The sequence below is a fragment of the Dermacentor albipictus genome, chromosome 6 (genome assembly GCF_038994185.2).
Source record: "Dermacentor albipictus isolate Rhodes 1998 colony chromosome 6, USDA_Dalb.pri_finalv2, whole genome shotgun sequence".
Classification (NCBI taxonomy): domain Eukaryota; kingdom Metazoa; phylum Arthropoda; class Arachnida; order Ixodida; family Ixodidae; genus Dermacentor; species Dermacentor albipictus.
In genome coordinates this window covers 111793898-111821807 of record NC_091826.1, presented here as the reverse complement: position 1 = coordinate 111821807, position 27910 = coordinate 111793898, and the positions used below count along the sequence as shown (strand labels likewise).

The following is a 27910-nucleotide window of genomic DNA, read 5'->3' as shown; positions in this document are numbered from 1 at the left end:
TAGCGTCATGTGTCAGCCAGTTGACGAGTCACCGTAACTGCCTTTTTCCGCGGAAGGGGCCTGGACGACAGGTGAAAGGGACGGGGGCCTATCTGCTCTGTTGGAGGTCAGTGAACTATCCTTTCTCTGAAGGAGAGAATAAAAGTAGGGGCAGAAACTGGTGCTCGTGGAAAAGATTATGAATGTATAAATAAAAGAACGACAGAAAGGAAGAAAAAAACAAAGCGAATGATTACAATTAAAAATAATTAGGTGTTATTGTCAATAGTCTGAAATTTAGCACAATGATAGATTCCAAAGCTCCCTTTGAAACGTTTATGCTTATTGGTTGCGATGTCTTGAACTTCTGGAGGAGGTATGATTCTCTGTATTTTTTGTCTATCGCAGAACGGAAATTTGACTCTAGGATGTAGGGTTTAAGTTCATCAAAGTCATCACCTGGTGGTTTGAAGCGCCCGGCGATGGCTTACGGAAGCTTTTTAGCGTTGTACGCGCGAAGTCTCTTTAATCTTACGTACATTTATTGTTCCGTTTCACCGATATATTGTTTCTTACGGAATGTACATTCAAGCATATAAATCACAACCCAACTAGTACAATTAAAGCTAGTTTTCACTTCGTGTGTATTTGCAGGGCTTTTAATTTTAATGTCACTTTGAAGGTGCCTGCAAGTTTTGCACACGGGGCACGGCAACATGCCTTTCTTACGGGAGAATGGTGTTGGCTGACCTTTGCGTGCACTAACATGTCTTTAAAATTTTTGTTGCGGCGATAAGTTATCCTTGGTGCCACCGGGAATGCGTCTCTCAGATGCTCATTACTTGGAAATATTGGGTGGTATTTTCGTAAGATGTTTTTTGTTTGGGAGGGCATCAGAATATCTTATTGTAAAGGCTGCTGGTCCTTGTTTCTGGTCTAGGCTGTTACTCAACTAATTCGCACTGCCTCTGCAATCTTGGAGCCTTGTAGGGAGTAACTTGTGAATATTTTCTTTCTACTAGCGTTGCTTTACGGTCATTTAGGTGGTGGATAGAATCGAGGTATTCGCTGCAGATTCTTCTTATTCGTTTCGCTTGTCCGACAAAAATGCCCTGCTTGCATTGTCGTGGCTGTTGACTAGTGCAGTCTAAATGTTGCTGGCTATCTGTACGCTTCCGGTGAAGTGTCGTTCTCTGTTTTCCAATTTCTATGTAGACCATCGTGTCGAGCAAACTTATTTGACTAGGAGAGTGGTGAGCAGTTCATTTAATACTACGGTGACAGCGGTTGATATGTCTAATTAGGTCAATTATCACGCTTGTGCCGTGTTCCCATATTATAAACATGTCGTCAGCGTAACGCAGACTCCGCAGGGCCATCTGCGTCAGCAGGAGTTTGCTGAGTTGCGATGCCACGCATCCGAGCACGTCAGGATTTGATGCCCCGCGTGCAGCCGTGTGTGGCTTAGCCGTGTCTGGGGAAAGGGGGACCCTGGGGCTTGAGCCAACACCGGGTGCGTGGACCTTTAAGACCCATCGGCGGAGGCAACACACCTCTTCGGCCTCTGTTTCACGTAGACGGCTCCTTTAGACTGACCCACTTGGAGGAAACCGGAAGTCGCCTTTTCATTTCCTCCTCTTCAATCTTAGTCTTCTCCAATCTTAGTCTCTCTCGCCTGTTCATCTGTCCTGTCTTGTATTCCCTTCTGACTTCAGAATTTCCGGGCGGCAAGGGTTATCCTTGTGTAGGTTGCCAACCTTGGATACACGATATTTGGTTATAGTAGTGGCATACAGCTGGCGTTTGCAGGACCTGTCCTTTCCAGGTCCTGCAGCATCCAATCGTAGGGCTCCATGACGGGTGGCTGGCGTTGTTGCCGAACAGTTTACCTCTACATATGGCAAGCTCATTCCATTCACTCACTGATCGGTCTCAGTTTTCAGTTTTTGGCCTGATATATTGACAATTTTCCACGATTTCATGTAATACATTAAGAAAAAAAATAAAAGACAGTGAGAATGATCTCACCATTTCTGGTTGCAATAACACTGAAGCTTTTGGCTCCGGTTATAAAGCCTCCAAGTTAGCAAGCGGTCATCTCCTTCTGAAACTACGCGAAAAGAAACAGCACAACAAACTGTCTAATCTTGTGTCATTCGGGAATCTCCCAGTGACGGTCACAAAGTACCGCACGATGAATACCACCCGCGGAGTTGTTTCGGATGCTTATGTCATGTTACTTTTGGGCGTCTATGCATAAAACAACGTTTTGTTAAGAAAGTAACTGGAAAGCCAATGCAGTTCTCCGCAAAGTTCGGGAATTATTATCTCTAAAGTGGGGTGAACCTGACAATTCATTCCAAGTTGATCCGCCGTGCGAACTCGACGGCTAGAATTTGTTAATTGCAATAATGGACATAAGCTAAATAGTTATAAACTTAATTAGTGTGTTTTTGTTAATTAGTCCAATATGGATTTCAATTTTTTCTGCAAGTAGTGTCCGTCACCTCGAGTAGACCACTTTAAGATCTACAACTCTGCTACCTACGAGAGGCAACCTTTTAAAACTTTTGAATGTGTTCTCTGAAACACCCTGTACACTGTGCCGAGGGAAGCATATGTGGCCTTGAAAACGACAAGAACATGCTTTAGGATTTAACATTTTCTGTTGTCTTTAACAGGTTGATATATGTCCAGATTCGTCACTGATGTTTACATGGTTGTTAGTATCTCAGAAATAAAAGTGCAGTGGTTCCACAAAAGAGTCGCTCTACAATACGTAGCAATGTCGCGGACAGGTATGCATGTCGCCGATTCTGAACTACCTTATTTGTCACTGAGCTTTGTTTATATATTTATAGTGGTGCGCCTTACGCGGTATTGAGGATAAATCGGTTTACTTTGCAGAGCGCATATTGAAGGTTTGTATAGCACACGCACCTTTTACCCCACAAATATGGCCTCTGGCCGACGCGATGCTTATATGCTAAGTCTAAGCACGCCGACTGATTCCTTGTCCCACAATAGGCTCGCTGGAGTATACTTACAGGACAGTGTTATTTCACATTTGTGCTGAACGTGTGCTCGGTGTGTGTCACAGTGCATACACCAGAAGTTTTGGTCTCCAGCAATCTCTTCTGTATGAGATCACTCCAATAATTTTATCACGCACATAGTGTCGAGCTAAACAGCATATAATAATTACCAGTAAGGTTTAGCAAATGAGTGTGACAATGATGTTGAAATGAAAAAAAAAAATTCCTCTTTACCTTTAGAAGTGTTGGTGACGGTCACTGTTTCCGTCGGCGTGGAGAGAATTTTCTCAGTGAACTCTGCGGTAACCGCCGTCTCTGACAGAAAAAAAAAAGTCGATCGATTTCATGTTTCATTACAAACTTGTGCCCGGCATTCTTCCAGTGAACTGCAAATATTTAGTACGTACAAACACCCATATTGCTAACAATAAATAATAAGCAATATGTGAAACTGTTTCTTGAACAAATTCTTGTTTGTTTTCTTCTGAGTTGCAGGTTTCTTAAATAATGCTTTTTCCCCAACTTCATCACATAGGAGAGAGCCAACAGCCAACGTCGATGCAAAAGTCACAAAAAGAACTATTCTCGCGCATTTCTCTACGGAAAAGCACATTTACATTGCGTTGAAAATTAATTACAAGCTCATCTGACGTCTAGAGACTCCAAATGTCTTTCTTTTTGCAAAAAAGACTGTCAAGACCTGGCTAACATTGTTCCCCAGCTCAAAGGGAAGCAGTTCAACAATCATAACGATATCTGTAACAGTACAAGACAGCTTCTTATTTGTTTCTTATTATTACATGCGAATTATCTGGCATATTCTTGCAATATGTCTACCAAAATGACGTTATTTTGCATTCAGAACAAGAGCACGGGAGCGCATATTGAGAGGAAAGAAGATGCTTACCTCCTTACAGCACTCTACAGGATCTATATTTTTTGCAGTTTGAAAAGCATACTTGACGCAATTTAAAAAAGTATGAACCACGTTTTCATCTTTTAACATTAAATGGTGGTTAGACTGGCGAACAAGAGATTAGAAAGCTTGCTCCGGTGTTCCCTAAGTTTTGCACATAGCATATGACTGATCAAAGAATCAACAGTTAGCCCGCATATTGCGAACGCTCGTGTTATTTGAGAATATTATTGCGTATTGGGGGGGGGGGGGGGGGGCGACATGACGAAAAGGCCACCCACATGCACGTCTTTTTTTTTTTCAATGTCCTTGGTCGGTCGTCATTGTACAGGCCTTCAACTACAATGTTAACAAGGAGCGGCCGCCTTGCACAATGCCGATTGACAGCGAGATTTATAGGCGCACGCTAAGATGTTGAAATTCTATAGTCGCCCTAGCATGCGAATTCTCATAAGCCTTTTGATGCATTCGCATGCCTGAACACATGCTTTGTGGTGCTTGCAAGTAGTGCCACCGATGACAGCTGCCGCGACTGGTGCTTGAAGCCAAATAAGAATAACCGAATTACAGCCACGCAGCTTACAAATTGCCCCTACGACCAAGAATAAAGCTTCCAGCAATTGCTGGCGCATAGAGAAATTGTATATTTAGGTTGGTAACTGTCACCTGACTTATGTCAAGTAATTTATTTTGTTAAATATACTTGCAGCCTGCTGGTTCTTGTCCTACGCCGACTTTTATAACATATTTGTTTCACTCACTGTAAAGGTTCCTCTATTTTGTAGAACACTATGAGCAAAGGTTTTCCAATTGCAGTTCACATTTCGGCACCTTTCTTTCAACTGTTCAGCTTTAGAATATCCTTGTGCGTCACTACTACAACACATGAAATGAACTACTAAATGAAGGCCTCTTAATAAATTATATGTGCGGTATACACACTTGGTAACATCCCTTCTATACCTTCTATACATACCTTTTAAGGACGGTTCAGCCGTGAGAGAATGTGTAGTGCGTTGAGGACGAATAGTCTTGTTTGCACCTGGAATATCCTTGTGCGTCACTACTGCAACACATGAAATGAACTACTAAATGAAGGCCTCTTAATAAATTATATGTGCGGTATACACACTTGGTAACATCCCTTCTATACCTTCTATACATACCTTTTAAGGACGGTTCAGCCGTGGGAGAATGTGTAGTGCTTTGAGGATGAATTGTCTTGTTTGCACCTGGAAAGACGCGTTCAGCGGTAAACAATTGGAGCAGTGAGTCCTCCTTAGTTACGGTATTCCAGAAGACTACGTTTAACTGCGTAGTCATTTACGATCAACGACGTCCGAACTCAATTCAATTCAATTCAATTCAGTCTTTATTTTTCTCTTGGACAGAGAAGGAGACAGGACTAAAAGCTCGTAAGCTTGACAGAGGTTCTGCCCGCTTTATCAACTTGGCAGTACAATACACAGGCAGAGATTTTCAATTTTCCAAATAAACACTGAAACAAAATAACAAAACACTTTGTAAAAAGCAGCGCTATGCATTGCAGCACAAACATAGGTATTAGAAAAACAAATAACTGGTCATGGGGAAACGAAAAAAAAAATAATCAGGAGTGACGATCTGTAAATGACAGATTGTCACTCCTGATGTCACTCCTGGAAGACTCCTCTTTGCTAGCCTTTGAATGCCACGTAAACCACACGACCAAAGAAAAGTAACGTCTTGCCAGGGTCTGGTTGTCTTGTCAGAGTTAGCGGCAACAATAAGAATCTATTTTGAGATCGCCCTCGTTTGGTGTGAAGCGTTTCTGTTGAATTGCAACAAGACTTTCCAGAAATTTTTTGTTGCAAGGCCCGAATTGAAGCCGCTGAGTACACTTGGCACGTGCACATGGAGCAAACTTTAAAAATTAGCACCAGTTCGAGATAAGCGCCTTATGATAAAAAAAATTTACCTTCTTAAACAGTGCAAAGTAAACCTAACCGCAACACCAGGGCAATTTGATCCAAAATTGGGAAGCCCATACCTCAACGTTGGTGACAGGCTCTTTTTAAGGGAAAACCTGGGGGCCATAGGCCAACAATTTATCGAAATACATAGTTATTCTTGAAGGTATACTGTGGAAAGCCTGTACGTAAATGTAAAGGTTGGTGCTCATTTTATCAATATGGATCCATCTTTGATTGTCTGTTTTCGTTTTATTATATCTTTAGTTTTAATTCAACTTTAAGAAATATCTTCCGTTTTATGTACAGGAGGCAACTCTACGAAGGCTATAAAATTTTCTGTCCCCGGTATTTGCGATCAATGAAACAGTCCCTCACATAGAAAAAATACGGGCCTGAATCATATATTTTTGTGCAACCATGTAGCCTACTTTGATGTCTCAAAATATGACGTGCGTCGCAGCAGATCTTGAACATAGTCGAGCCGAGCGGCACGTTTTTGCAGTCAGCAGCAAAAGTGCCCCGTTCGCGCTCGCGATGAGAATATACTACATCGCATCCTAGAAGCACGATGGCGCACAAATGTGTAACTTGACCTAACCTTAACTTCGCAAGTTATAGTAATATATGAACTAGTTATTTCCTGCAAAGTGCATAGAGGTCATAAGAGAATGGAAATGCACCGTGAAACACATGATGTAAGTCTGTTATTTTTTATTTATTGATCTATCTATTTATTTATTTATTTATTTATTTATTTATTTATTTATTTATTTATTTATTTATTTATCCATTCATTCATTTATTCATGTAAGGATACCTTAGAGGCCCCTAGAGGCATTGTGTAAGAGGGGAGAGTACACCCAAAGATTATACAATAACTAGAGAACCATATGTGAATACATGTACAAAAAATACAGTGTAAGAAATGCGCTAACATACAGTAATGTGGTGTCAAAATGATACAAAGGACAAACCGCATGCTTTTGAACGCGAGAGGTCAATGAACAAGAAAATTTCACAAAGTAAAATATAATCAATAGAGTTACAGAGCGAGCGGGACATATTTGGCTATAAAAATGACGGAAAACTCAAGAAAAAATAGCACGTTAGGTTATGTAGAGTTTGAAAAATTCGTTGTTAGAAGGTGCCACAAATTTTCCTCATAAGCGATGGCGTTAAGTAGATCGTTCCAAAGGCGAATGGCTCTTGGAAGATCGGAGTAGTTAAATGAATTAGTATTTTTGTAGATGCGCATGAAATCGAACTGATTTTGGAAACTACAATTGAACAATCTCTCCTTTCATTCCAAGTGTTGTTGCATTTGAAGTTGCCTGTACTCCTATTTTGTATTCCTGCATTTCTTAACCTGCGCTATTTCAATTCATTCTTTATGTAACATCTTTGACTTATGTATATCTATGACTCCCCCCCCCCCCCCTTATGTAATACCCTGTAAAGGGTCCTTAAGGGTCCAATAAATGATGATGATGATTGTACAGCCGGTATGTAATGAAGAGTTTCAAGAGACAGTACTGATGGCGCTGTATTATGGGCATATTTATGAAATAATGATAGGAGGGCTATATCACGACGATCATGCAAGAACTGTAGTGACAGATCAAGTTTAATATGTGTTATGCTTTTGTTATATTCATAACAACGTGAAATAAAACGCGCAACCCTATTCTGAATAGATTCGAGTTTTTCGATCAAGTATTTCTGATGGGGAGACCAGATGGATTTGGCGCATTCAAGCTGAGGTCGAACAAATGTTATATAAGCTAGTTTGCGAATGTCTTTAGTAGAATTATAAAATCAAGAAAGGGGCTGACAGATCAAATAGCACACTGTGGTATAAAGTTTGCAAACAGGGATAAGGTGCCTCAGCAAGGCTGGCCAACGTTTCGATAAGGACCTATCTTCTTCAAAGGCGGCCTCGTCATCCTCTGCATGTTAGTTTTAAAGGGTTAGCGCAGTGACGTCACGTGCGGGTGTTGTCGCTGGCGGCTGGTTTTAAAGGGAGAGACTTCAGAGGAAACGAGCGCTGTCGTCCGACGTCTGTGAGCTTCGTTCCCAAGACGGGGGACAAAAGCGGAAGAGTGGGAGCGTGGTGAGAAAAGAAAATAAAGAAAGGTGGAGAGAAAAAAAGGGGGGGGGGAAGCCAGGGCGACACCAAGACAGAAAATAAGAGAGAGAGAAAGATCAAGAAAGAGAAAAAAAATTTAAGAAAGACGGGGGCCTAGGAGCGCGTTGGGGATGCGGGAGGTTAGGAAATATTTAGGGGTATCGTTGGCGGCATGTTCTTGTGGCATTAGAAGAGCCGGTCAGGTGGTCAGTGCGCAACACAAAATAAAAATAAAAAAACATGAGTTGAAAGAGTGACTTGAGTAGCATAGCAGCAATACGTCGAGTAATTTCGAAGTAATTAAGATGGCGACAAGGACTCTGCGGTGCACTGTATTCGGTGACACAAAGGCAGCGGCATGGTCTTTCCAGGGCCATTGCCACAGTCGCTCAACGTAGGTGCCGTTACGGCGGCATCCAGAAATCGCAATACCCTGGGTTGAGGCGCCCAAAAAGGCATATTGACTTCGGGATGTGTTGGTGAGGGGGTTTCAAAAAAATATATAAAGAAAAAAGAATGGAAAAGAGAGGGGGGACCAAAATCGGAATGGAGGGTGACGTGCGCAGAAGCGGGTGGGGGCAAGTGTACATGGGAGAAGCGGTTCGTACAGTTGATATATGCGTAAAAGCCTGAAAGAGTATATTAAATCGAGTAGTAGGCAGGAAAAATTTTTTCGAAATAGGAGAGTAGGTGAGGTTAAGAATTAAGGTTAGCTGGTGGCATAATGTGTTTTGTGTCTTGGTTGATGATATCAGAATTTCAGATTTAAGTTACCGCTTTTAAAGATTCTAAGTTGCCGCATGCCAAATTAATTCCCGTCGGGTGTAGGCATATAAACGTGTGTATGAGGTATGATTCCGTATACTTCCTTTCGCGAGGGGAACGGAAATTTGTTTGTAGTGTATAGAGCTTTGCATTGTCAAATATATGACCATGTTCATTAAAGTGGCTGGCTACTGCTCTGGGTAAATTGTGTTTTGTGTCCGCGCGGTGACCGTTGAGTCTTGTATGAATTTGTTGTCCAGTTTCACCTATGTATTCTTTGCTACAAGCGGTGCATTCTAGACAGTAGACTACGTTGCTTGATGTGCAGGTGAAAGCCGAAGTTACCTTGTGTGCGTAATTCGACGCTGTGCTTTTTACTGTAGTAGTAGAGTGATTTTGTTTGCATGTAGAACACCTGGGGCGGCCATAGGGATTGGTTCCCAACTTCCTCGTTGTCTTTAGTTTTGTGTGTACAAGAACATCTTTAAAATTAGCGTTGTGTCTGTAAGCTATTCTGGGAGGGTCGGGAAAAATCTTGAATTTCTGGTTGCTGGTGAGAATTGGGTAGTACATACTGAGGATGTTATTCGCGTTTGGGAGTGCGTTTGAGAATTTAGTAGTAAGAAGAGGTGTTGTTGTTCTTGTGATCCTCTAGCGCGGCTTGAGGACCTCGCCTCGATCAATTTTGGTTGCAGTGGTGTAGGCTGTTTGAAGGTCACTGTTTGGGTGGTTCCTGTTTGATAGGGTTTCCTTAAGGTGATCTAGACTATCTATGTAGTCTTGGTTCTCAACGTAAATGCGACGTAGTCATGTGGCTTGGCCTTTAAATATGCCTTGTTTGCAATGTCTGAGATGGTGGCTGGTATATTCTAGGTACTGTTGTTTCTCGAAAGGTTTCCTATACAGCGTTGTCTTTAGCTCCAAATTGTTGTGTCCAGAAAGTTTATGCGCTAAGTTGAGGATTCTGATGTGAATTTTATTCTTCGGTTAACAGAGTTTAGAAATACTACATATTTATCTAGAGTGTCTTGACCATGTCCCCATATTATGAGTATGTCGTCTATGTATCGTAGGTATGTGTGGGGCTTGGCAATGCAGCGCGCTAGGAAATCTGTTTCTAGAATCTCCATAAATATGTTCGCGTAGGTTGGTGAAAAAGGCATACCCATGCTTATGCCATGCATCTGTAGGTAGTAACTCTCCCCAAATTCGAAGTAGTTATGTGTTAGAACTAATTCAAGGAGAGACACGTAGACTTCAGTAGAGTGTTGTGCATAGTGTTTAGACAGCGTTTGTTTTATCGAAGATAAACCATCAGGGATTGGAATGTTGGTGTACAGCGGCGTTACGTCTGGTGTTACGAGAATTGTGTTGTGGAGTAGTGTGCCTTTAGTAATAATGTCCTCTATAATTCTCAGCAGGTGGGAAGTATGTTGCGCAAATGACGGAAGTGCTTTTGGCAAGTCACCAAGGTAGAGGTTAAGGAATGTGGAGATGCTCTCTGTCGGGGTGTTGTTGTTTGATACTATCGGGCGACCTGGGATGATAGCGGTGTACAGTCCAGCGGATGGAACTTTATTCATTTTTGGAAGGAGGTAAAAATGCCCGGCAGTTTTGTTGCTTGGTTTAAGAAAGCTGACGGTGTTATCAATTCATCAGCCAGAAGTGATTTCAGCCTGTTGGTAATTGTCACTGTGTAGGACAATGTCGGATTGTTATCTAGTTTGCGGTAATGTTCTGGGTTGTTTAGTTGTCCGTAAGCCTCGTGCTTGTATTTTTCTACTGGCCAAATAACTATACTTCCACCCTTATCTGCTTCCTTAATAACAATGTCGTTCCGGCAACTAAGATTTGAAACGATATAACTTTCCGACGCAGTTATGTTTTTAGGTCGCCTACATGTCTTTCATTGGCTTATCATTTCTTTAGTGACAGTTTTAAGGTTTATGTTAAGTTATATGGCTTGTTCTGGCTCGGGAGTCCAAGTGGATTGGGCTCTAAGTGGTGTCGTCCCGGTGTCTGGTGTGTCTGCGAAGAAGTGTCGGATACGCATTCGTCGGGAGAATTCTGAGAGGTCCTTATGAAGCTCGAATTCATTTATTGTGTTGCTCGTGGGACAAATGTCTAAGCCCTTGCTGAGTACGTTATGCAACTTGCGTCTTATGTACCCTAATGATCTCGAAGCATTGGTGCATATGTATGCAATGTGCGTTGACCACGAAAGAGCCAAAATTAAGTTAACACCAAGATATTTATATTGGGTGTCATGCAAAGTGGTGATTTTAGTTATATGATGAAGAAACGTATATTTAGTATTCTTGCGGCTAAAGGAGATAATTGTGAATTTAGAAACGTTAAGCTTATTATCCAAGTGTTACACCAAAAAGAACTAAGTTCTTGATCTTTTTGGAGGATTGTACGATCATTGGCGTATTTGATGGAGCGGTAAAGAATCCAGTCGTCTGCAAAAATGCGCACGTATGAGGAAATGTTATTGGGTAAGTCATTAATGTATATTAGAAATAGTAATGGCCCAAGAACGCTGCCTTGTGGTACACCTGAAGTAACTTGCGAAAGAGGAGAAAAAATTAACTGCTGTGAATTCCTGATGATTAGAAAGGAAATGGCGAATCTATGTTAGTGTAGGAGAATCTGATTTAAGAGCAGATAATTTAAATATCAAATGGCAATGTGCTACGAGGCCAAGCGCTTTTGAAAAGTTTAGAAAAGCACAATCAGTCTTCCATGTTAGTATGCAAACCAGTTGGTAATTCTAATGATTGTGTTTCACAAGAGAAGTTTCTCCGAAATCCGCGTTGGTTAGAAAAGAAACATTTATTGGCTTTCAGGTAACTGTAGACATTTGATGCAATTACATGTTCTAGCATTTTGCAGCTTATAAGTGTTAATGATATTGGACAGTAGTTTACCTGGCTTTAATATAGGTATGACCTTTGCTATCTTCCAATCTGAGGGCAGCACGCCAGTCTGTAAAATTTGCCTGAATATGTGAGACAGAATTTTACTAGATGCCATGATGATGTTTTTCAGAATTTTAGAAATAATGTCGCCAACGCCACAGGATGTGGTTAGCTTGAGGTTATTTATGAGGCATGTGACACCTTTAACTGTTATTTCAAATGGTGCCATGAATTGGTAGTTTAGCTCCGATACATCCAGCAGATGAGGCTTATCTTCTGTAGTGTATATAGAAGAAAAATAAGTATTTAAAGTATGAGCGCAGTGATTATACGGAATGGGAGTATTATCACTGTTGTGTAAAGAAATGCTAGTGTGGTCTTGATCTGGGCTTATATTCTGCTAGAACATTCTGGGATTAGCTTTTAGAAGAGATGGTAAGTCATGAGTGAAGTGTTACAGGCCAACGACACCTCTGAATGCTCCCCAAGCTCTCACTTCCCCAACGCCCTCTCGTGCCCCCCCTTCTTTTTTTTATTCTTTCACCCCCCCCCCTTTTTCCCTCTTGGTGCCCCCCCCCGTTTTATTCTCTCTCCTTTTCTTTCTTTTCTTTTCTCCCCGCCTTCCCACTCCCCCGCTCTTGCCCCCTCGTCTTGGGAACGGCGCTCACACATGTCGGACGGCAGCGCTCATTACCTCTGAAGTCTCTCCCTTTATAACCAGCCGCCACCGACGAAGAACGCACGTCACGTCACTGCACTGACCCTTTAAAACTAACATGCTGAGGATAACGAGGCCGCCTTTCAAGAAGATAGGTCCTGCTATCGAAACGTTGGCCAGCCTTTCTGAGGCACCTTATCCCTGTTTACAAACTTTATACCACAGGCCTGAGTGAAGTAATGACAACATGCGACAACATAGGACACAACATGCGTAGCTTCCGCAGCGTTGTCTGCTGAGTATAAATGGCAGCATACACAGCGAAACGTAACGCGGAGCCCTCTCCTGCGGCAGTCTATCCTAGTCCAATCATTGTTGTTGCCGGATACGTAGGATCCGCTCTAACGGGGACAAAACGAACAATATATAGAACAAGTAGTAAAGTAATAGTACCGCCTACTTGGCTATCTTTTAATACGAGGGCGAATCGGAAGGTCTTTGCTCCTAATCTTTATTAGCGAAAACAAGGTACATACAGGTAATTTCAAATGTACGTAGTATTCTACGTACCTAGCACTATTTCTCTACATAGTCCCCAAATCGGTTTAGACATTCGTCCCATCGCAGCAATAAATTTGAAATGCCCCTGTGGTAGAATTTGTCCTCGCCAAAAGGGGGGGGGGGGACGTTGTCATGCAAGCCTTCACGCCCCTTTTGAGAACTCATAACGCCACCACCTCACACTTCTCAAAGCGAGACACCTTTCCCCATGCGTGGGTTGCATTTCCCTGTGGACTGCGATGGACATTCGTCCCTTGCTCCATAGAAAACGAATCACACTTGGTCGCTCGTACACCGCTGACGTGTAAAACACAACCGTCTTCAACAACTCACAACAGCGCCGTGCCACGGCGCTACCGGCAGATAAGGCCAAGCCGGTCCAAGGAAGGTCCGCCGTTGTAAATGGATATGTTTACCTGGCAGTTGCAGCCCTAATTTGGATAAAAAACAAGGGGCAAAGTCTTTCTGATTCGCCCTCCTATTTCATCCACGAGCAAGGCTGGTGACTTTCCCGATAACTTCGCAATATTTTTCGCTATTTTTTCAGCAACCAAACACATTGACGGAGTCAATTTATGGGGTTCTAGTGCGGCCACCAACATTTGACCTGACTTACAGGAGTCATACTGGTCCGGAGACGTGAACTTCTCATCGAAGTATCGTAGCACTCTCTTGAGCGACCGAAGTCTCGCGAACTGGCCCCTTCCGCAGAGATTCGTCCCATCTGAGTATTCGATGTTGTAGGCGGCGAAACCGTACGAAAATGATGTCCAGGACACCTTGCTGCCACACAGCTGCAAGAGCAAGAATGTTTTAATCAACTTAATGAGACAATAAGAAAATCCTTCTCGTAGACCATAGAAATTAATTCAATGTTGAACACCAAGGGGGGGGAGGGGGAGCGCTTCGTTTAATCTGCATATTTACAGTCCAATTTAAATAAGATCTAAGCACGTGAAGAGTACTTGTCAGCTGTGACGTTTTACTATCAGAATACGCAACACATCGCTGCTGCGCACAAGTCCTCGTGCCCCACTATGCACTATTACATTGTGCCAAAAAACATCGTGCTTGTGTTTCACTATTTTCCTTCTTTACTCTGCACAATAATTCGATGTCAGTGTGCGATGTATACAGCCATTCTAACGCAATGCGTCAGGCAGATTCGTCAACTTGAAACATCGCATACGTTCACTGTGAAATTACTTGTATTGTGAATAAGTAAAAATAAATGTCGTTTGACTGTTTTGAATTCAGAGCTACCTGCAGAGCTCGAACAGTTTTGTACCGCCACAATGCACATCCATATACGTCTTTGGGCAAATCATTGCTAATTTGATCGTTAAATACGAGGAGTGATCCTCGTGTTTGCTGCATATTTGGCGAAATAAATCTTTACTTCCCACCGAGGCCTGTGATATGTTCCCTATATCCGTATGCTAGCGCTTCAGTGAGTATACGATATATTGCTCAAGCGTATGACGCTGATCATGATGTTGAATATATAGAAATGACGAAGATGAAGGGGAAATATAATGCCCACATTACTTCCCTCGCGTGCACAAGCGGCCAACCTAACCGCTGGTTATGGCGGTGAACGGCGTATGAAAGGCCTTAACCGCCATACATGCACAATCTCTGTGGAATGGCAGCGGCCGTCAAAAAGCATGACAACAGGAGTGACGCTATAATCCAAAGGCAACTTTGTTCCCGAAGAGCGTAAGGCCCGATGAAATGGGATTGAAACTTTTCACACGATCCAGGAGCGCGAACTGGGGTACACAGCAGCACTTCGTCTCCAGGGTGGAAAGAAACGACACGGTGGGATGCATCATAGCGAGTTTTCGATATTGTTCACTGGCGTCGGTGCTAAGGCGGGCGCGGTGGCAACACCAGGCAATGCGCAAAGCGAATTGCTTACAAACTGATGTCGACGAGGGCATCGGGACACCAAAGAAAGAGACGTCGAGTAGAATGATTGGTTGACGGCCGTAGACGAGGAAAAATTTTTAGTACCCAGTAGTGCGTTGGGGCACGCCCGTGTGGTATGCGAAAGTGACGAAGAGCAGAATGGCATCCGAATTGGTGTGGTGAGGGTTGATGTACATTGATATCATGTCGGACAGCGTGCGACGGAAGCCCGCTGTGGGACCATTAGTTTGATGGTGGTAGTTGGAAACCATCTTATGGATGGTGTTGGGTGCACGGAGGACATCGCCGAGGAGTAGCCTTCGGGTCACTCGCAAACATCACAAACTTGAGGGAGACAAAGTAGCCACGAGACAGCGTTGTGGTGTTGCCGCTATCCTTTTCTTGTCACCTACGCGTTCTTTCGCTGCACTTCTAACCCCTTTTATTGCGATTAGGATTACTAGGTAACATTACCCACCTTTCCCATTTATGTAGTAGGTCCGTATACCTTTGATGTCGCTGTACGAAAGACAAAGATCCTGTGAAATTTATCCGGTGCTGGGCAGAGTCAAACCCCGTCAGACAGTTACCACGCACCAACGTGCCACGCATCTCGGAGGTGGCGCATGGACTTTGCGGTGGAGCCACAAGGTGGCGCACTGTGTCCAAAGAGAACCGTGAGAGTGGAGCCTGGTCCCAGCAAACGCCTCCTACATGACGCATTAATGGCAGTACTAATACCAAGTACCGCCACATTTGTTTAATGTTAATCGCAATAACATCGACACTCGTAAGATATGTTCTGCCGGAATATTTTGAATAACTTGAATCCTAATCAGGGTGTAGACGAGCCGTATGTAAAAATACTGAAAAATATCTATAGCGGCTCCACAGCCACCGTAGTCCTCCATAAAGAAAGCAACAAAATCCCAATAAAGAAAGGCGTCAGGCAGGAAGATACCATCTCTCCAATGCTATTCACAGCGTGTTTACAGGAGGTATTCAGAGACCTGGATTGGGAAGAATTGCGGATAAAAGTTAATGGAGAATGCCTTAGTAACTTGTGGTTCGCTGATGATATTGTCTGCTTAGTAACTCAGGGGACCAAATGCAATGCATGCTCACTGACCTGGAGAGGCAAAGCAGAAGGGTGGGCCTAAAAATTAATCTGCAGAAAACTAAAGTAATTTTTAACAGCCTCGGAAGAGAACAGCAGTTTACGATAGGTAGCGAGGCACTGGAAGTGGTAAGGGAATACATCTACTTAGGGCAGGCAGTGACCGCGGATCCGGATCATGAGACTGAAATAACCAGAAGAATAAGAATGGGCTGGGGTGCGTTGGCAGGCATTCTCAGATCATGAACAGCAGGTTGCCATTATCCCTCAAGAGAAAAGTGTACAATGGCTGTGTCTTACCAGTACTCACCTATGGGGCAGAAACCTGGATGCTTACGAAAAGGGTTCTACTTAAATTGAGGACGATGCAGTGAGCTATGGAAAGAAGAATGATAGGTGTAACGTTAAGGGATAAGAAGAGAGCAGATTGGGTGAGGGAACAAACGCGAGTTAATGACGTCTTAGTTGAAATCAAGAAAAAGAAATGGGCATGGGCAAGACATGTAATGACGAGGGAAGATAATCGATGGTCATTAAGGGTTACGGACTGGATTCCAAGGGAAGGGAAGCATAGCAGAGGGCGGCAAAAAGTTAGGTGGGTGGATGGTATTAAGAAGTTTGCAGGGACGACATGGCCAGAATTAGTACGTGACGGGGGTTGTTGGAAAAGTACAGGAGAGGCCTTTGCCTTGCAGTGGGCGTAACCAGGCTGATGATGATGATGATCATGATGATGATGATGATGATGATGATGATGAATCCTAATGAAGTAAATCACCTTATATCGAAGCGATTCTTCTGTGTCGTAGATGAATGTCCTCTCGAGTGTCTTGTTGAACACGTACTCGGTGTTCAATCCTCTGACGAAGACTTTCTTCGAGTAGCTGGGGTTGGTGCATACCTGTGTGATAGTAAGTGACGTTTGGATTTTGCGATCCGGCAATTAAAGTAGGGAGCATGCAGCTTGGAACGCGTTCAATTTCTACTTAAAGATAGAAGTAACACTTTAGCGAATATCTATTATTCACGAACAAAAAAAGGAAGAAGAAATAACTGAGAAAGGAACATACATCCGTAGTTAGGAAAACATACGTGCACTAAAATATCACGGTAACCTTTCTTTCGATGTATGCGTGCTGGTATTCTTGAAACCCAACGTAGCAGCGCCTGAAAGCGAGCTTCGCCTAGTGTAAATGAAATTGCTGCTGCCGACTGTTTACATTTAACATTCAGAAAGGTCCTGCTCTATTACAGAGCTACGTTTCTATAGTACAGGATGTTTTTTAGACGATACAGATATTTGATAAAAAGGTTATAATCGTGAGACCCCTGTCGTCTTCGCATTTAAGCTCTATACGGCGAGGCGAAATTACTTTGCACTCCTTAACTAACTCTGAAATGTCTAATAATGAAACTTCTTACTTAGCTTTCTATGAATAACTTGAGGGCAGTTGTTTATATGGGAAGCTTGTAGGGGATCACAATTTATGGCATACCCATAGTTTTATAAATCCCAAAACTCGCACGTAATTTCATATATTCATCATCGAAATGGAAGGCAAAATCCAGGCAATATCCAGACTGAGCGCGTCTCGCTGGGAACGCCCAGTCAGCAAGTGTGGGGCGAAGTTTAAACAATAGCATGCCGCGGGAAATCCTGATCCAACATGCAGCGTCACTGGCTTGCCAGGCGTGCCGTATCAGTAGCTGCCGCGACTGGCCAAGACGTTCAGTTTCAAACTTCCTCGCACTATTTGTCACCGGGCCTTTCGGTGTGACACGACAGCATGTCCGCCTTCTCTGCACCCCCCCCCCCCCCCGGCGCTCGGATTCAATATTGCCTGCATTTGGCGCTGGAATTCGATCACAGATATTTAGAATTAGGTGTGATTTTCAAGATGTTTAAAACATAAGGGCACGTTAAAATGGGCCTGCCTTCAAAGTCACCATTTATACGACTGCCCCTAAGGCACTAACAAAACAAACTTAACAAAGTTTTGTTAATTGTTAATTGCTGTTCTGAAGCTCACGTTATTAGCAGCAAAGTATGTACGCCTCATCTAGGAACTGCACAGCGAAAAGGCCACGTTCGCTGCGCTTACAGCCTTTTTATAAAGAAATGTGTATTGTCTAAAAAAATCCCTGTAAATTGCATGCGCGAATAGGATATCGATTTGTTCCTATCTATCTTCTTGGCTCTAACACCCCCTTGCCCACTGGCACATACATGGCTTATGAAGAATTTTTATTAAATAAATAAACACAATAAGTAACCTTGCGGACTATACACAGCTTTAGCATAGCGTTACCATCTTACCGTGATAATACGGGCTGCCACGATTGTGCATGCGCTGAGTTTGGCGGGCTAAGTTTACCGACGATACCCGGTGGTTGCAGTTATGGTGCAACAACATAGCGGTGCCCAGGTAGCCCGCTTGGATTCTAGCTGGCACGTGTTCCTTACTCTCGGCCATGACAGGAATGAAATAAATGCTAAAACCAGCGATCGTGTCCTCTGTTTTACTCGGAGAACAAAGAGTAAGCGCCGTTTTAATGACAGTATTATTGATATGGATTGTTTGCTTTGAGGTTGCTAGGTTTAGGAGAACGAATCCAGGTGGAAAATTATGTCGAATTTTACCAATCGGATGATGCCATGGCATTTAGCGTTGATCACCGCTGAGCTGTACAGTGACGCAATCGGTTAATTAGACATCAATTAGACAAACTTTGCGATCTGGATGCCGCACACTGGGCGAAGCAGCTTTTAAACGAGCAACCAAGCTCAAAATTGGTGGGAAAACAGCTTTAGAGTTCTTCCTCAGTGTCAAATAGGACTAAGCGATGCCTCGCTTTACTACTTATTTCTTTTTGTCATGGAGGCGAGAGAATAGTACGACCAATGTAGTACTAAAGCAGGCAACTTGAACCCTTAACTGTTGTTACGCTGTCTTTGCAACCAATGGTAGCCGCCCAGTAAACCTACCGAAGCCCGGTAAAACTGGGCATTGCAGACAATATTGGCGACGCTAAGACAGTAACGCTATGCTAAACCTCCCTTGTATTCGTTTGAAATTCCTTCATGCGTTTTATCAAGTGTTTTATAAGGCTGTTGAGAGTAAGATCATGTTCGTGTTGAAATACTAAATGATTTTGATGTTCACAGCGGCAGCATACTCGAATCATATAGTGCGTGGTAATACTGGGTAATATTTCCGCAATGGCCGTGTTTAGGGAGTTTCTGACATAATGTGGCTACTATAGTTAATTTACGCCTTACTGACGGTATCCATAAATACCAGAAGTTAAGGTTTATGTTGGGAAACATAGGGACGCCCCGTAGAAGGTGGCGCAGGCGTAAGTGTCCCAAGCAACAACTCTACGGTCACGCAGGTCCTGTAGAAGCAAGAAAACCCATCACTTAGAAGTGGCGGTGTTGTTTCGGCTAGTTAAGGTGGACTGCAATCGGCATAATTGGCCTTTCAGGTTTCTCACTAATCATGACTTGCACCTGCGGGAGAAACTCAACTGCCTGAATGGCGTCAGACTAATGGCAATGCTTATTTTCCTGCGTCGCAGATGATAATTCACAACAAACGGTTGTCTTACCCCAAAAAGAAAGGATTTGCCGAAATGGGAAATCGTGGCGATGTCTAAGTGGCTGTGCACTGCATGTAAGATGGTTACGAGGTCATACTGCTTCATCTCCTGTGTGAGACTGGAAGCTGATACCGTGGAATAAGCGTGCCGAAAAAGATGTATGAGGAATTGACAAAGACTACGTTTAGAGCTTAGAGAGCTGAAATGAGAATCTAGATATCTATGCCGATGCAAAGCCGTGTTATTTCGGGAAACCGGTAAAATTGTTTTCGTTCAAATCTGTTCGCCGACACTCCACGGGTACCAATATCTGCGCTTCTGAAGCACCGGGTAGCAGCCTCAGTTTTCTCCTTTAATGCGCTTCGTAGAAGCGGTCGAGCACTCAGCATGGACTTGAGCAGCTAGGTAAACGTACCTTCACTATGCTGTCCAGCTGAAATTCTGGAATTGACGTACATAATTGTAGGGCCCCGTAGTGGCCAGGTCTCTTCGTGACCTTTGGGTCCGGATGCCTGGGTTTGTACCATCGGCCGAACATTGCCACCGAAACTGCAGCTTTGAAGCGCAGGCCACTGGAGCGCAAGCCGTGCAGAGCTTCGACTGCTGTTTCCTGCGCATTGTTTTTCGTTATCGAACCAAAATCAACCGTGTATTTCCCTGAACAGAACGAGTCCCCCTGCCGAAACATGGGCTCAAGGCTGGGGTTTTTTTGGTTAACACGCACGATAAAACATATCACGCTAATATCCCGCCAAACCAGATAAAATTTATATTTTGTAGCACTAATTTCACCGTCGGTCCCCAGTGTCTTTGAAAACGGGGTTCATGTCCATGGATTACGTAAAACAGTCTGTTGAAGGTAAGCACGCACAAATTAAATAAACGTCACGTTAGGATGTGAGAACAAAAGATGAAAATGAATGAATCCGTAAAATTTGAATGCACCATTCTTTCTAACCAAGAACAATATTTGGGAAGTAGAAATACTCGTTATTTATTCATTTAGTTACGATTTATTCAGCATTATTTTTTCTTTTTTGGGGGAGGAAGCATTACCTCAGAAACGACTCGCATTTCGATATTTAGGTATATTGTAAAACATGAATTTTCCCATTAGACAACTGACTGGGATAAAAATATTTGCAGTTAACCGAGAAAGCCAAGTACTACCGATCGTAGGTACAAAACTATTATATATAGTCACAAACACTTTGTAAAATTGCAATTGTTCGTATGCTTTAGAAAATTGCAAAGCGAAATATACGAATCCGAAACCCTACAAGTAAGAACAGATATTGCTGTTTTGTGAACTTGTTATGTTAGAGCAAATAAAGTTGACAAATGAATGCGCTTCATGTTTATGAAGATTTGAAAAAATCTTACTCATAAGTTGCCAGTATATTAAAGAGCGCTGTATCGTACACAAATTTCGGTCCCATTATGTGCCTTTTTAGGTGCAGATGATATTAATAACAATAATTTTATAGGTATTTTTGATTTAGTAGCAAAATTCATTCCCGAGTTTTCTATTGCTTTTTTTTTTATTAGGAACTGCGTTCGTACTAAAAAATCAGCCCCTTCCGTTGGTAAACTTGAACGTCTCTTTTAAGCGCTTTACCTTAATGAAATTCCGTTCAAGGGATGCCGGGTAAAACGTTTTCTACATTCTCATGAATTTAAACTGAAGCTAGGGGGTAAGCATGTTTCAAAAAATTAAAAAATAACTCTGTTTCTTCTAGGCCTAAAGAGGTTCCGATTTGATTTAGCATCCAGAAAATTAGGAACAACAATTTATACAAGCTCGCTCCCGCATGGTGATTATACGAAGGCTTTCAAATGAATTCACTCAGAAGCAGCGTTTGTCACTTCTGTCGAAAACTTAAAAGAGTACATGTAAAGATGATGAAGTATTCAAGCAAAATTTTTTGATTTTACGTGTATTGTGCATTGGAGGAATTTAGATTGTTCATTTTCAGCATGTGTACGCAATTGCATTGCCCCGATAACGTAGGAAACGCAATGAAAAAAAAAAGGCTCACCAGGCTGTAGAAATAGCTGTCCTCTGGGGGTACAAATCGGAGATTCGGGGGTACGATTCGACAGTCGGCGAAATTTTTGTCTTCTTGGAAAAGATGGCCGATGCCAACCACGTAGTCAGGTGTATAAATGTCACTGAAAACAAAAGCAAACACTTGAGAAATCTATTAAAAAATATAAATTATTTAGCGCCATTTTTGATGTCGCGCTTAGGTTGCACAAGCATAGGCAGGATTAGCCACCAGTAGCTTGAAAATAGATATCTAGCGATATACGCAGGCGTGAGACTTTTTGACTCCTGAAGCTACAGAACAACATGTCGTTGTAATATAGCCTTTACTCTTCGTTTTATTACGCTTCGTTCTCACTTTTAATTATTTCACGGCTGTGCTGAGTACGTCACCAAGCGCAAACTAGAAGCTACAGCAAATCTCACGTAAAGACTGCACAGGATCAATCAAGTTGCGTATGTTACCTTCGCTAATTACCTACACTATTAAACCGTTACCACTCTACTCTTGCCGCCTTTTCAAGGTCACATGACCACAAGCCTGCCCTCAAGGTAATGACGGCTATGGTTAGATATGATACGATAAATTGTTACAATCTGAATATCGCACCGATTTCGATTTGGCTTCAGTAGTTAGGAACATAGGCTAGACTGATTGGGCCCGTTTTTGCAGCACACAACCCTAAAACAAACTTTCCTGTAGGTACCGTTATGATCAAGAACGAAGCAACAAACAAAAGTTCACAGTACTTCATTCGGCGAGCCGTCTCCGATGTGAACTGGAAGGTCGCAAATCCAGATGCTAGAAACGTGTATCCCTTTCGCTGAGCTTTCCCAGCAACAGGTGCATCCGTTGATTGCTGCTCTTTGAGGAACACTGAGACTTTCTGAAAACAAACGGTACGGCAGACAAAAAACGTTTCCCGTATACTACGACAAGGAGGCACGGCAAACAAAAGTGCACGGAATAATATCAGTTTGGTGTTTCATAACTTTTATTCGCGTCTAGCAATGCGAAAGCGTACTGCACCACAGCTACTAACAATGAGATAAAGCATAGCGCACTTCTTAGCCGTCGTTAAAACGACAGGATTCCCATCATGGTTGCGAATAAATAAATGAGCTTTCACTTGCAAATAGATTTACTTTAAGTTTACCTGAATAGTTACTAGATTTACTAGTGTGCACGTTCTATGAGCAATCATTGCTGTGTTTAAGTCAGTCAAATGAACAGCTCGCATGTGCACCCAATCGAAATAACGTTCAGCTTCGGGTTCACTGAGAATAACAAAATTCCCCGAGTAAGGGTGCTCGAGAAACGTTCACCAAGACCACATTCAGTCTTTTTTCCAGCGATCGCGATTTCACAAGAAACCAGATAAGATAGATCGCTCGAACACACGAGCTCACAAGCTCATACATCCTTGGATTCACTCCAACTCACGTAATCATCGAATAACCCACGCTCGCACAATCCTACGCTGAGATTTAATTTCGTTATTCCGTGGGGCTTGTCGAGTCTTGTCGATTCATATTCTCTTGACCCAACTTTGTAAGCTTACAAATAGTCAGAACCAGAGTCAGAATAGTATTTTCTCACATAAAAAAGCAGCATGTAAGCTTAATGACATCAAAACTCAGCGATTTGACTCGCTGAAGCTGGAACAGGTACGTGCGCCTGAGGCCGGTGGAGTTGGACAAAGAAGACGGCGACTTCAAATCATATAAAATTTACATATCGTAAATTGTTATCCGTGTAATGTTGGTTAAATCCTGGTGGTTTGCGTCCGCTATTTCCTGAACCTATTATCTATGCTCAATTCATATCCACGTTGTTATTCACTTTCGAAGAAGGCTCCTGGGATAATGATCAGGGTAATTCACAAAATGAACTATAAGGAGAAACTAATATAGGTGGCCATCGTGCCATATTTTTATTTCTTAGACATCATTCTTAGGATTTCTACGTTCCTTGCATGAGCTTTTTAATCAGTGGTGGCACTGCAGTGAAGTAAGAAATGTAGATCATTTTAAAGAAGTAGTAAACGAAAAGACGCGTGTTAGTTGCCAAGACCTTACGCATGAACTAGTAATTCAGCATTGCATTCAACTAGCTAATGATTACAGTAGCGCGCGGAGCAGCAGACAGTCACTGTTTTGGTTATGATGGTATGCCTAGCTACACTCAGTGTGCAGCTAAACAGTTTCTTTTACACGTGAAAACTTCTAAGGTAATTACGCAAGGTTTTTATTATTTGTTTGAGTTTCCGAAGGGCACTGAGGCTGTCTGTACAGACGTGGGCGTCGATGGCGTTGGGCAAGGTGACGTAGTCTTTAATCGCAATGTGTATAGATTGTGACTCAAACAGAAATGGATCTGAGAGGTGCAACTGATGAGATTATTTGTATACGTTGTACATTTACAACAGTGACTAATGTTCTAGCGAATGGAAACGTCACCATGTATACAATGTCGATCAATATTGGCCACAAGAATATCTCAAATAAAAGCCTTGTGTGCAGTAGCTTGTTATGCATCTTCTCTCTGCTGTCTCTGTTGGTTTTAACGTCATTTGTCGGTTCAATGCCGTGTTTAACTCTAAACGTTCAAATCAACACACCTGGTATAGGGCAAATTTGTACATTATCGTGAAGCTGTAAACAAAATGAATACATATATTACCTGCAGAATGTGCAGCAAACTAGAGACATTTTCCATTGAATAGTCGTAGACTTGCGTGTTGAGTATGCCGTAATGTGAAATGTTCAAGTCCCACAGCTTTCGCAAGTGAGCTGTAGTCTCTGGTTTAGCCATGATTTTTTCAACCTTTTGGTAGTTCCTGAAAATACAATATACACAAACTGCCTCTGAATACAAGCCATTAAAATGTTTCAAAGGATAATCGCAAACTTGTTTCCTATAGTTGTATATTTTTTCAGAGCGCAGCTGTCAAGCGCGAGACACATGATGCAAATTTTGCACGATCAGTCGTATGACGCGTCCTGTGCGACTTGCCGTATGCGGCGATTCGGGACACAGGGTAGGAATGAGCACGCGGCGCGCAGCTCCGCCCAGAACCGGCAACCTTGCATGGACGCTCGAAAACTGCGGAACTTCGCAAAGACACGAAAACAAACGTGTTCTATGCAGCTCTCTCGTTTCAAACAAATGATGACAATATAAACACGGCTATATGCGAACAGCGTAGACGTGTTTCCGCAAGGCTGCGTGCGCAGTGTCGGCTCCGTTGACAGCCGCCCATGGCTGGGACACGGTATAGGCCTAGCTCGCTGGGCCGTGGAATCAAAGACCGGTGCCGCTTGCGACAAGGCCGCACGAAGCTCGTAATGAAGCGCCTATGTGAGTAAGCACAACGTGTAAACAACTATGTCGCGCTTAAATTGCAATTCATTTGGTTTTGTCGACGCCGGGGGAAGCGAACGAGCAAGCCAGGCGAGCTTGCGATCGCTGAGAGACTGTATAGGCCTAGCTCATTGGCCGACGGATCCAGGGCCGACAGCCCTTCCGATCCGTCTGCAGCGCGTAATAATGCGCCTACATACGTCAGCACAATCAATGCATGAACATTTATGTTGCTCTTAATTTAAAATACGATCAGTTTTCCCGACACCGTTGGCAACGATGACTGATGAGAAAACACGAAGGACAGGCGAGTCGCTTTGCATAGACGACTGCTGCAGCATCTGCGCTGACCACTTCCGAGTCGAAATCACGCCAACAGTTTCGCGCAACGTTTTATAACACGCACACTCTCCAGGTCACTTTGCTCTATAAGTTATTTTGTGTCAGAAACTAATTGTACTCGATCTACGTGCTGCCGTCATCGGCGAAAGAGGCCAGCGTTTCGACCAGGGAGAAAAGAAAAGCACCTCGACGACCGGAGCGGTGAGGCGCTCGCTCACCGGCCCCATCCTGCCAGGTCTACCACGTGGCCATGACGTACACGCTACCGGCGCTGTCATTGGCTGCGGCCGTCCGAATGATGCGGCAGTCGTGCGACCATATATCCAGCAAGTTGGTCGCATGCGCAGTGGGCGATTGGACGCCGCATGCGGCATATCCTGTTGAGAACCTGTTTAGTACGGCTCCTGATGCGAATGGCCGTACGACGGACCACATGCAAAATCGCACCATGCGTCTCGCGCTTTAGGCGCCCGTACCTGCGTTAAGCGTCGGCGGCGTCCCTCGGTGTAACCGAGTGAAGGAGCGCATCGGGGAAATAAATACGGCGAGAGTGAAGAGAGCGCGAGGAGGAAAACGAAGGAGGAGACTATGGCGAAAAGGTGAGGAGGAAAGCAGAGCGGTGCACGAGACTTGCATCACGTCGGCGACAAGGTATGCGGCGAGCGCGTCCACCGATACCATATATGGTAACGAAGTGCTGGCGTGGGCTTCCCACCCACTGCGCATGCGCTATTTCGCCTGCGCCGCCTCCGCTAGAGAATGCGCTCCACGCGACCTACGCATTCCCGTGTTCGTGCTTTGCTTCTGAACAACGAGCGACACAACCGGCACAAATGCTTCGTTTGCCGCTCCTGCTAAACGAGCTGCCTAAGCAGAGACTCAGCACCGCCGCCGATAAGACCCTATCGTTCTGAATGAAAGTCTTTGCCACAGTTTATCGCGAATTTAAAACACCTAAACAGATGAACACTCACAATTCGCATTAAGGAGCATCGTAATCGTCGGTGATCTTTTCCTTAGCATACTTTCTATTAAAGAAGCTTGATTTTGGTCTTTTCATCTAAAAACTGGCACGACAATAGGAACCGAAGAGAGGATACTTTTCTACTCCACCTCCGGAAATGTAGTTGAAAGTTACGTTTTAGTATCTCTTTACTCAAGATATGTTTAATTCCCTGATAGACGGAAAATGACAGGCAGTGGGTATCATAAACAACAGTTGCCTATGGATGCATGCGCCTTCGTAAGCTATACTACAGATAGCACGATCTGGAGTTTAATTGTGGCGATTGCATACACACCGTGGAAAACATGCGCAGATGGCATGAGTGACATTTTTCAAAGCTTTAAAATAGTACTGTTCTTTTTGCCACATCGAATACCTATAAGGTATGTAGGCCCCAGTCAGACCATTGAAACCTACATAATTCTGTGATTTCTGTGCCTGACTAACCACGTTCAAATGAAGGACTTACAAGTAGTCAAGGCCGACTCCAAATTGAGTTAGGTGGTGCTTTGCGGCAGCTTCAAGGAAGAGCTCGAAGCCTTCGTTTGGTGGCCCTGCAATAGTGCTACCGCCATGCTTCTCCAAGGAGTCGAAGAACACGAAGTCACAAAGGCCATCTTCTGGTAGTTTCATAGAGGTTAGTAGCTGGTCAGTTAAAGTGCATATTAATGGTACAGGAGTCCTGGGTTCTGTTGGAATGAACAAACAATAATAATCTGTAAGAAAGCAACTTTCACGCGTACCTAAACTTCGTGTTTGGTGTGGTGGGCTCTATACACGAGCAGGTTAGTGGAGTAAATCTTTTTTTTATCATTATTTAGAAATGGTTTTCTGATTGGGAAAGCGGTTGGCTTTATATCAAGCACGGCGCTTACATCTCGTCCCTCAGCTTCATATAAACCCGCTACCAAACAAGTGTTGTCACTAGAAAAAAAACATTATCAGTCGTGCACTGAACCTTTGACAGCATTTCGATGAAAAATTCAAGACTCATATTAAAAGAACCAAGAGTATGAGTTAACACTTTGAGGCATGGTAAACTTATATTACCATCATTTCCTAAATATGGTACGTTCAGATCACGAGTGTTCCTTTCTTTCCATAAATACACTCTGTTTGAGCAATGTTCCACTTCAGTGAAACTGCGGGTGCAGCTGTTGTGCTAATAATACTCTTAAGTCATGACGAACTCGATAACATCTATACACCTGAATGGCAGTAAGGTACAACCTACTTGCACCCGAAAGTTTTTTATGCGTGAATCGCAAAAAAGAAAACACAGGCGACACGAATACGCTTGTCGCGTATTCACACACACACACACGAACACACACACACACACACACACACACACACACACACACACACACACACACACACACATATATATATATATATATATATATATATATATATATATATATATATATATGTGTGTGTGTGTGTGTGTGTTATTCATGGTAATCTTTCGAACTGCCATTTGCACTTTCATGCTCTGTGTAGCCACTCCTGCTTGGGCCAAACCTGTTGGTCTGCAGTATATTGAAATTCCATTAATTTGGAATTGAAGATCACAAGGACAGCCTTAGTCCTGCAGTGGACGTAAGATAG

General features: G+C 43.2%; 1 protein-coding gene across 7 annotated transcripts in view; it reads right to left on the bottom strand.

Moving 5' to 3' along the window:
- Nucleotides 1–27910, bottom strand: part of LOC135913307 (uncharacterized) — a 568389-nt gene that overhangs the window by 434230 nt on the left and 106249 nt on the right. For 6 of the 7 annotated variants that reach the window (XM_070541258.1, XM_065445900.2, XM_065445902.2 and 3 more), the window contains 10 exons: nucleotides 26769–26988; nucleotides 24271–24427; nucleotides 22338–22474; nucleotides 21580–21712; nucleotides 19956–20150; nucleotides 16719–16841; nucleotides 13529–13706; nucleotides 5097–5162; nucleotides 4907–4996; nucleotides 3249–3329 (listed from right to left, as the gene is read on the bottom strand). In XM_070541258.1, coding sequence (XP_070397359.1) covers nucleotides 3249–3329; nucleotides 4907–4996; nucleotides 5097–5162; nucleotides 13529–13706; nucleotides 16719–16841; nucleotides 19956–20150; nucleotides 21580–21712; nucleotides 22338–22474; nucleotides 24271–24427; nucleotides 26769–26988 — 1380 coding nt within the window. The remainder of the gene's footprint in view (nucleotides 1–3248; nucleotides 3330–4906; nucleotides 4997–5096; nucleotides 5163–13528; nucleotides 13707–16718; nucleotides 16842–19955; nucleotides 20151–21579; nucleotides 21713–22337; nucleotides 22475–24270; nucleotides 24428–26768; nucleotides 26989–27910) is intronic. The other variant, XM_065445899.2, reaches the window with a different exon arrangement.